Consider the following 10,670-nt stretch of genomic DNA (forward strand, 5'->3'; position numbering starts at 1 on the left):
CTGTCAACTTAACATCTTTTAATACAAAAACACAATAGATCACCTGTGGACCGCCTCGATGCCCCCACCACCGGGCTTAGCAAGTTTTCTGGGGGAAACCCTGACTGACTGTTTGACACACAGCAGGCAACATCACTCCTTGTCCATTAATTTCCTATGAAATGTGAGTAATGAGGCAACAATCACTTGCCCTCCTCCTATAAAATTTGTGCTTGTGAAATTTTGAGCTTGTACACACAGACGTGCAAGCTCTGCGAGACAAGAAAGCTGAAAAATGTCAACTAGTCGTCAGTGCTGTTGGTATCGAGTCCCATGTGTTGGGTTCACCCTGGATGACCTGGGGCCTCGGGTATACAGCGTGCACAACTCAAAAACTGTTGCGGCACAGTGTTTGATGCACAAATGAGTATGTAAAAAAATGAATGTTACATGAAAGTTTGTGTAAATACATAAACTTTTTACCTGAAAATGTGTGACAGTCAAACAAACGTACTGTCAGTTAAAAAATACAAAAACCAAAACTTACCTTAACCTATAATATAGTGAAATGTGACTGCATTCAGTGTTATTTATTCAAGGGGCATTGGAACCAATATTTTTTCACCATTTTAATATTTTATTATTTAAAACTAAATTACGAAACTGACCCCATTTAGCTACATATAATAATGTAACACACAACATTTATGAGAAACCCTCAATAAATGATTACAAAGTAAACAGAATATTTTCTCAGTGTTTGTCTCATGTAAATGTAAATGTCCATCAGTTTGGGCACCAATGAGCATCAAATGCATGTTATCTGAGGACACTTTCATTCTCACTGAAAAAGAAAACGGAGTCGGATCAGCACATCAAACCATCAGGTTCATCAAACCTGACCAAACAAGTCAGGTTTGATGAACCTTCAGGAGGACAAGGTGTGTACACAATGTCCTTGTGCAACTGCCTAACAAAAAGTGGCATGCTGGTCTGGCTCAACACACGACTGCTTACTGTGGAATAGCTTTCAACAGCATGTTTATTTCTACATTTACTGCAGAGAACTCTCTGGCTCTCTCATTTTTTAAACTCATTTTCACCAGTTAGAGGTCTTAGATATTGTTATTATAGAATGTGTCCATTATACATACCAATTAGCCTCAGTATTTAAAGCAAACCCCTCAATCTGTTCCATTCAATCAACTTTGACCCACAATCATAAATGAAATGTGGGTTCATGTGGGGTTGGGCACTGGGATTATATCATTATTTTATAATTATTATTTATTTATTCATTTGCTTTGTGTTTTCACACTGAAACTTGTTTGTTCACATTCATATAAGCACTGCACAAAGGACTTCATGAAGGATATAACATTAAGCCATCTCCAATGAAACAAAAAATTATGTTATTCTAACTGGTGGGTTCTAACAAGACAGGGGTTTCAATGTTGTTGATGAAATATAAGGGACGGACAAAGTACAGACAGACTTACCAAGTGTAACAATGTGAAGATCTGAGTGTGTTTTTGACAGCTCCTGTAAAGCCTAAGGAAAGTCAAGTTTAGCATTTAGTGTGTATTGTATATACTGCATGTATTGTAGTAAGTTACACTACACAACACAGTCATTTTTGTATGGCATAAAATTGTTTTGTGAACATTTAGCCCTGACAAGTAAAAACATTTTCACACCACTGAGTACGTGGTTTATAGAACTCTATAACTGCAAGGACAAAGTGTGCTTTTATATGAAGGAAAAAAATCTCTCAATTTTTTAACATTTGCAGCATCATCTGCCACTTTTTATGAAGGTAACAAAGCTGGCTGTCCTGCATAGCGACCCTCCATGTTGCTACAAAATGCAATAAAACCCTTGAAGCCAGTACAAACTCTTCAATACAACAACCATGATCAACAAGCTTTGACATATAGAGCAGTTATATTTGGACTGAAGTAATCAGAGTGATAAGGCACTAAACATAGTGTTCAACATCTTGAACTTAAATCTCGCTACCACCACCTGAGGAAATGTTCAATAAAGCTGTGAGGAAAGTTAATGTAAACAAGCCTATTTATACAGACTAATGTTTGGCATTTTATGTGTAGCTAATCTTGGACGGGATTGTTGTGACAAGGAGCTAGCATCGCTTTGGATAAACTATTTACTTCTGTAGCACAGCCCATGACTTGGTAAGTCACATGGGTAAACTACAGAAAATGTGTCTCCATAACCACATTAACAACCAGCTCTTTTCACATAGCTATACATAAGGTCATGATAAAAAGAAAAACTGTTTTTCAAATGTAGGGTTTTGTGAATCAGGACATAAAAGAAATGAGCTGATCTTCACCAAATTCTAATGTATCAACTTAACACCCAGTAAACAGAAACTACACTTGTTTTATCTGTTGATATGCACCAGATAAAAACAGGTGACAGCAGTGTTAAGACCTTCCTCCTGGCTCTGATTGGATGTTTCTCACCAGAAGCAGTGCATTTCTGCTGATGACAATATCAGCAACAAGCTAGCACTGTGTTTGCATTCTCAGAACAATGCCAGCCTTGTTCCAAATCTAAATTAGACAACACCAGAACCCTTTGTCCCCAATTCTGTCTATGGCGTTTATGAACCGGATCTCAAGGCGCAATATAGGACAGCGAGGCCTCTAGTTCAGGAGTCTCAGGGGTACAGCAAGACTTTCTGCAGATTAACTTCTTTTTGGCAGTTTAGTTCTTGTCAGTATTAGGGCTGAAACGTTTCCTCAAATGATTCGAGTACCTCAATTATTAAAATTATTCGAGGAAAATTGATCTGCCTCGAAGCTTCGTTAATTTATGTTTTATTATTTGGCGCACCATGTTCCGGCCGGAACATTAATTGCGTCACGTGGAGCTCTCACTTTCGCCTCTGAGTTGTTGACGAAAGCTAAGTGTTATGATCTTAACGTCCAATTTTCAAGATCGGCTGTGGGGATTTTATTGATTGATGATAACGCCCATGATAATGAAGATAATTAATGATAATGATAATAAGTGATAACATTGTTTGGAACAACAGAGAAATGTATTGTTTCAGCTCTGGTCCATCACCATGCCTCCTTATGGGAAACACTGAAATGGCCCTGAACAAAAGTTTCTGGTTCCTTTTCTATGCCTCTCCCTATGCTATGCCCTAAATAGCGTTCCCCTTTGAAGTCATTTCTTTAACCTTATGTGTGTATGTGTGTGCATGTGAGCGTGCAGCAGCTAAAAAAAGATGGAGAAAAAACACAGAATAATTTATCCATAGCCACACTATGGGAAATATGTTGGAAAACTGCTGCACTTTTCCCGAGTTCTGTGCATACTGAAGAAAAAATAACATATAGTATTTATTTCAAATAGGGTTTCACATATTATATGGTTTGGTCGTCTTGCTGGGGTTGTTTGTCCATTGGAGGCAGACTTAAGTGACAGAATTTATTTCCAACTCAATAAACGCAACATAATTCTATCATTCAAATTGTCTGCCATCATATTCATGCAATTAAAACCAACTAAACCAATTATTCCACCAAAGTGGGACGTGGTGCTGGCCAAAGTTCCCGGATGTGTTCTTGCTATCACATTCCATCCGTCAGTTAGGGTACTAGTATTATCAGTTGCCATGGTAATAACACGAATAAAAAAAGGAATCAGCTTTGTGACACCCAGAACTATATTTTACTCTCTTATCCTTCTGAAATCAGACTATCTGACATTGGTTTAAGATTGGCTCAAGAAATAAATAAGGTAAGCATAACTTAACGAGCCATAGCTTGTTACAGGACCTTTGTGTACAGTATAGATAGGAAACAGCCAGACTTTATTGCTTACGGACCGTATTTGAGCCGTTGGGTCCAGACTATGAATTCAGTCAGTGTTATCAGTGACAACATAAAAAAGACAGTGAAACTAAATGAGCAGCTCGGGTCGTTATCGTGGAAGCAGCAGGGTTGCGGGCTGTCGCTATGTTAGCCAGCTCTTTAACCAGCTGCAGTCCTATCCCTCTGGCTCTGCTGGAAGCGGTTATCAACACGGATTTTCACACACCCTGACTCATGTTTACTTCGTCCCCCGGATAGTTCTTCTGTAACAGTTATCCAGCCTTTTCTTCTTTGACATAATGTTATAACTTTGTGCGCACATTATACTGCCACCACCTGGAGAGAGGTGGCTACTGTGGGAAATAACTACATTTCAGACGAGGTCAGCCGCATGTAGCAGACTCGCTTTTAAATAATTGGTTTTACGTTATTGAGACAGATTTAAAGCTCTGTGTTGTATGTGTTCCCAAGGGCGTAGATCCCATCTCATTATTGGGGGGGACCATAAACAGGGAAATGTTTTAAGAGCAATTTTTTTGGGGGGGGTCGACAAAATTACAGTAAAATGTGGTTTACATTTTTTGGTTCAAGCTGCACCATCAAAAATGACTAGCAAGTACCAATCAATTTTCTCAGTAAACAACCTGCTGAGACCCATAGAAGTCAAACTAAGACTCAATATGTTGCTTAGATATGAGTTTGGTTCAGAGTCACAGATCTAATCTCTGCTACACCTTTACAAAAACTTAAAGCTCTTTAATAAGTAACTCCACTTAATAAAATTCCTCATAAATATTGATTTATTGCAGTGGTTCTCAATACAAGTCATGTGTCATGTCACCAAAGGTTATGTGAGTTTTTATATCACTACAGAGACTCCGTTAAAATGAGCTGATAAAAGCACACTTTACAAAAGACAGAAACCAGAATCAGCTAAAGAATCATTCTTCTGATTTCAGGACGAAACAGGTTTCTGTGTAGGCATGATGAACCAGGCTTTGACTGAGCCGAATGCTGGACAGTCCACACAGGTCTATACTGAAGATGACAAGCCTCCTCAGAAAGATCCCTGCTCTGAAAAAGAGAATGTCCATGAAACCTGTTCTACTGTGATTCCTGTTGGAGCAGGAACTTGGGGTGATAGCAGTTTATCATGGATCATTCCCCATACTTATCAACAAATCATCTCACCAGAGATTCTGGACCCATTCAGCTTTAGGTAATGTGACATATTATGTTTTATCTCCTGGTAAAGTGATTTTGCTGCACTGTTGTACCAATACAGTGGATTTAAAAAATATTCACACCATTTATTTTTACTTTTTTTTTTTTACACAGTATTACACTGTAAACAAATTAGACCACTGTCAAGATCATTTTAAAGCATTTTCGACCTTCAGTGTGATACAGTGAGTAGAATAAGTATTGATTTCCAATGGAGTCATTGACATAAATGTTATACCAAATCTTGGCAGCAATTGAAGTCATGCAGACATACAAACAAGTCAAAAGCAAATTAGTCCAAATTAAGTTCTGGCTTTTAGAGCCATAATGGTCAGGGTCAGTGGTGGTTCTTGTTATGGGCAATATGGCACTCTGCCCAGGCCACCATGGCCTTTGTGGCAGAACAACCATCAAGGAAAAAATGTCTGTCCATTGCTTATTTACATGAGCATAATGGTACTGGTGGCAGCAACATGATAAGGTTGTGGGGTTTTTTTTTTAAATTGAAACTGTATTTTTTTAAGGTAGATGAAATAATGAACATTTCAAAATCAGTTTTGAAATTAAACTTTCAGGTGTCAACTAGAAAGTCTTGCAATGAGTCTAATATCAAAAATAAATAGACATTGCTTCATCAGAAGAAAATTAAAGTTTTGAAAGGACCAAAAGGCAAATAAATTAGGTCACTAATAAGTTAGGTCACTTGGAGAAGACTTTAGATGAGATATGTCATGCCATGTAGCAGATTTGGAGAACTGTTATGAGATTTATTTTACAAATAGTATAGACCACAGGAAATTAAATGCTGAAGTTCAATCAAAGTTGCTCAAACCAAGTATTAATTAAGGGTGGCCACATTTTGTAAAAACTGATGCTTACTGTTTTGTTTTTCAGTGACAGTATACACATCATATTACAGATGGAAAAAAAATGGGAGATTATTCCTTATGGTCTAATATTTTACTTTACAAGGACTTTGCTTTTTACCATGGGTGTGTTTGGTTTTAAGATCTACTGTATAAGAATCTCTGAATATACTTCTAAACTGCCCAAGTTGTATTCATTTCAGATTTGAGTACCCATATCAGGCCATGCCCTGTCAGCTGACCTACCAAAACTACCACATGGAAACCCAGATGAAACAGAACCAACTCACTGCCGAGTATGTCTTCATTCACTAAAAACACAGCTTCTCTAAAGACATGCAGTCCTACAACTGTCCAACTTGAGCTACAGTTTATTTTTAGTGTATATTTAACAAACCTGGTTGTGGGCATTGGAACAATATACTATTGTGATGTGGGGCTCCGCAACCTTAATACACCATAGTTAAAAGGTTGTGTAGTGCTGTGGTTGGTGACTTAAGTTACTCTGATCTCTCTAGTCCTAGTCCTTCCTATAGCAGCCACCTCGACTCAGCCTCTGCCATTTGGTCGAATAAGGAACCAGTTTTCTCCAATGTAAGGGTTAGTTCAAACATTCAGAATCAAGTAATGGCTTAACAGATTTAAGCAGATTGCATACATCTGTTTTTATGTTTCCAAGAGTATGAGGTTTCCCTGTGCTTATTCAGGTGGACTTATACAATCCTGTACCCATGGAAAATCTGCAGTTTCAGCAGCAACCTACTGAAGTTGCATCTCACATCACTCAGACTGTAAGTGCAGCTAAGTTTTTTTCAATTCTGTGGGTAAAAGTGCATCTGCAAACATTATCACACACACATCGGTAGAGTTCTGTGTCTAAGAGTATATGTGTACAATTTAAAATTATAACAGACAGATAAAACTTTATTTCAGACTCCAGGTCAAACTAAAACAAAAAGAACAAAATAAACAACCAAATAAATTGACATCTGCTGTCATCTAAAGATTAGATCAAATTTAATATAAAATGCCAGAAAAGGTAATAACAGACATATGTACCAGTGTTTCCACAGCTGTGAATGGTGTCATGTAGAGCTCAGCCATGGGTTTACTAAGGTCATGATACTTTTATTTTCAGATTCATTTAAAATATATATAAACTTAACCCTCCCGCAGTCTTATCTCAATGTCAAAGTCAAAGTAAAAAGTTCCTTTAAGTTAAAAATTTGTAACTTTTAAATTAATTCAACACGAAAATGTAAGTTGTCATTACTAAACCAGAAGGATTAAGTGAGATTAATGTAAATAAGTCCGTAACATGAACTACAGCCCAAATATAATTTTTAGACTGTACAATATTCCCACATGTTAGAGCCAGGGGCCAGGATTAAAGTAGTAAAGATAACCTCTTTTTAATTGCCAGGTGATGTATGACGTCGTTGGAGGTGGACAAGTAGTGCTAGTTACTCCCCCCGAGGCAGGACCCACATATCTGTCCCTGGATTCTGCAGAAACACAACAACACAATAAAATGGCCCCAGGTGAAGGTTAAGATGAACTGAAACAACAGAGATTATAAAACTGTTTCAGGCTTCTTCCCAGAAGCTCTTACATACACCAGCAGTACTACAACACTCAGACCTTTTTAACATGCTAGAACTGGCCTAAAGTTATGGACTAATGCTGCCATACCAATCATCATCCAGTTAAGCATAATAAAACATCATTTCTAGCAGCTGTTCTTGATTTGCTTTCCTTCACTTAGCTTCCTTCATGTTTCTTTTGTGATAAGGTTTTTACTGCAAAACAAACAGGCTGGAACGATCCAAGTCAGATAGTATTAATTATACTATCTGATAATTAATACTATCTGACTTGTACTATCTGACTATATTTATATTTATATTATATTATAATATATTTATAATATAATATAAATATATTATTTATAATATATTTTAAATAATGTATTATTTATTATTTATAAATTATAAATAATATAATTTATAATATATCAAAGAGCAACCTGTAGAAGAAAAGAATCTGTCATGTTCCGTGTTTCTGTGTGTTTATTTTTGAGTTTCTGTGTAGTCCTGTTCCCTGTGAGTCTGTCTCTGCGTCCTCCCCGTTGATTGTTTCCCAGGTGTGTCTCATTCCCTTGATTACCCCGTGTGTATTTAAACCCACCTGTTGTCTGTGTTCCTTGTCGGATCCTTGTCGTAGTCAGTGTCGTTTGTCTTACGTCTTGTGTTCGCTCCAGTAGAACTGTTAAGTCCTGGATAGCGTTTAGCTCTCGTTTTGAGTCCTGTGTGTCAGTTGCTACCGGTATTTGGCTGTGTGCCTGTCTCTCTGCCGTGCTGCCTGTTTTTGGACTGTTTCGAGCATCATCTTTATTAAAACCATCATACTCTTACATCATGGGTCCGCCTGCGTCATCTCCTCACCACCTCAACCACACCTCATGACAGAATCATATTGGTGCCAGTATTGGTTCTGAATGGAGGATCATAAGGTAACCAGAGATGAAGGAACTCTTCCTTCAGAGATGAAGGAAGAAGAGTTCTTCACTACAGATGAAGGAACTCTGTTCCTTTGGATTTGGATTGCAAGTCAGGATTGTAGTTTGGGTGAGGCAGAGAAATGGGGCCAGACTCAGTCATTTCAAAGGTGCATAAGGTGAAACTTTGGCAGGTGTACCTACAAAGGGGGACCTTTAATCTCTTAAATTCTTAATTTGATTAAAAGTGTTAACTAAAACAATGTCTTATGAATTTTGAAGTAGATAGTCTCATAACGCTTAATTGTTTTTAACAGTTGCCAGTGTGTTGGAGACTCCCAAACAAGTAAGAGAAGATTTATGTACTGCATCTACAACTGTGCCATTTTAAACTTGTTAGTCTTTAATAGTTATTTATCATATCCATTTATTCAGTGATGTATTTATCCTCAGCATCCTGAAAGCCATCAGACAGCTTGTTCTCTGTATGAGTGCAGAGTTCGGACAACCAATATCCAGCCTCAGGCCTCTCTGCAGAGGTAAGATTTATGGATGTTAAAGCTTTTTTTTTTAAATAATCATGAAAATGACAATAAAATTACTGTTTTTCTATAACTATTTTTGCTATATTATATATAGAAATACCCCTCCCGACCCCACTAAGGGATAAGGGTGTAAGGAAAATGGATGGATGGACATATAGAAATTCTTATAAAAAAATTATGCATTTTTCATGCATGCCTCAAATCAAAGTTTATTTATGTAGCACATTTACAACAACCTCAGTTGACCAAAGTGATAAAACAAAACAATTTTATTAAGTTTGGTAAGAAAATAAAATGTAAAAAATGAAAATATGAATAAAAACCAATGCATACTTAATTTCTCAAAAAACTTGAATCAGTGAAGTACTGTTTGTTTTGTTTAACTGGTGTTGAAGGCCAGGGACAGTAATTGCATTTTCAGTCTGGACTGAAACTGATCAACTGACTGAGATGTTAGCAGAAAAAGGGAGACTGTTCCACAGGCTGGGTGCCACCACAGAGAAGACTCTGTCCCTTCTAGTCTTTGCTGAGCTTTAGGGATAGGCTGATAGGTTGATCTCAGGGTTCTGGGTGGACTGTAGTACTACAGGAGCTCACTTAAGATAGGCCCATAGAGTTTAGACACGTAAAACAATCAATAAAACCTTAAATTATACCTGAAAAGCAATAGGGAGCCAAGAGAGGGTCTGCAAAACGGGGTAATAGATTTACGCCTCCTTGTTTTCGTCAGCAGACGGGCTGCAGCATTTTGTATGCTCTGCGGTTGCTGCAGGGAGCTCTGGTCCAACAATAAATACAAAGAGTTACATTAATCTAAACATGATGTAATAAATACATGGAATGCATAAATGCCCTCTCAAAATCAGGCAGAGGAAGATAAGATCTTATCTTAGCAAGATTAAAGCCAGTTTCTGAAAGACACTGGGTTTGATAATCATGCTAATATGCTTATCAAATTTAAACATGCAATCAACCAACACACCTAGCTTTTTCACTGTCATGTCCAACCAGGGGATTGCATTGACCGAACACCAGAATCTCAGTTTTTTCCTTATTTAGGTTTTAAATAAATTTGCTTTCAGCCATGCCTGTACATCCCTAAGACAATCCTGTATGAACAGCAAACTGGCTGACATTTGTAGTTACAGGTAGATGGATTTGAATCTCAACTACATTGAAAAGAGACTTTGTGCTTTAAAAAATACAAACGTCCATTTTCAACAGAGGACTGAGTCTGGCCTGTATTTACATTGATGCCGATTTAAAAGTGACTTAAGTTGACTTTCATCCTTTACCCCTGTAGACCTGTTGGAGCTTTGATGGAGTTGAGATCCAAGAAGCCCTGCCACTGTACCAGATCAAGGTGCCTCAAACTGTGAGTCAACCATTTTACATCTAGCTTGCTTTTAATTGTGTTCACCTCTAAAATAGCTGAAAGCTAGCTTTTACCTAATCACTTACCCCCACTCTAACACTCTTTGTTTGAGCTGAAGATTTTGTTTGTGATGCATGTCTTAAACAATTATTCTTATTATTCAGGTGTGACAAATATTTTCTCCTTGTTGTGTCAGGCTATATCGGTAATTTACGTTAGTATTATACTTAAACCCTGACCCTAACCCTAAATTTTACCATTATCAGTACATACTTAACCCTAGCCCAAAGGTTCAAAAACTGTGGGGCGTGCCCCCTAGGGGGGTAGGGGTGC

General features: G+C 37.6%; 1 protein-coding gene across 5 annotated transcripts in view; it reads left to right on the forward strand.

Moving 5' to 3' along the window:
* Positions 1–3,609: 3,609 nt before the first annotated feature.
* LOC106940205 (protein lin-54 homolog) overlaps positions 3,610–10,670 on the forward strand; it is a 20,300-nt gene continuing 13,239 nt past the window's right edge. The window contains exons 1-10 of one of the 5 annotated variants that reach the window (XM_015022873.1): positions 3,610–3,756; positions 4,640–4,681; positions 4,790–5,049; positions 6,124–6,216; positions 6,439–6,520; positions 6,628–6,711; positions 7,344–7,467; positions 8,735–8,763; positions 8,871–8,956; positions 10,266–10,337. In XM_015022873.1, coding sequence (XP_014878359.1) covers positions 4,658–4,681; positions 4,790–5,049; positions 6,124–6,216; positions 6,439–6,520; positions 6,628–6,711; positions 7,344–7,467; positions 8,735–8,763; positions 8,871–8,956; positions 10,266–10,337 — 854 coding nt within the window. In that variant the 5' untranslated portion in view covers positions 3,610–3,756; positions 4,640–4,657. The remainder of the gene's footprint in view (positions 3,757–4,639; positions 4,682–4,789; positions 5,050–6,123; positions 6,217–6,438; positions 6,521–6,627; positions 6,712–7,343; positions 7,468–8,734; positions 8,764–8,870; positions 8,957–10,265; positions 10,338–10,670) is intronic. The other 4 variants (XM_015022875.1, XM_015022876.1, XM_015022874.1 and 1 more) reach the window with 4 other exon arrangements.

The sequence above is a fragment of the Poecilia latipinna genome, unplaced genomic scaffold (assembly GCF_001443285.1).
Source record: "Poecilia latipinna isolate Pla-1442-1.1 unplaced genomic scaffold, P_latipinna-1.0 Scaffold3124, whole genome shotgun sequence".
In the NCBI taxonomy this organism is placed as follows: domain Eukaryota; kingdom Metazoa; phylum Chordata; class Actinopteri; order Cyprinodontiformes; family Poeciliidae; genus Poecilia; species Poecilia latipinna.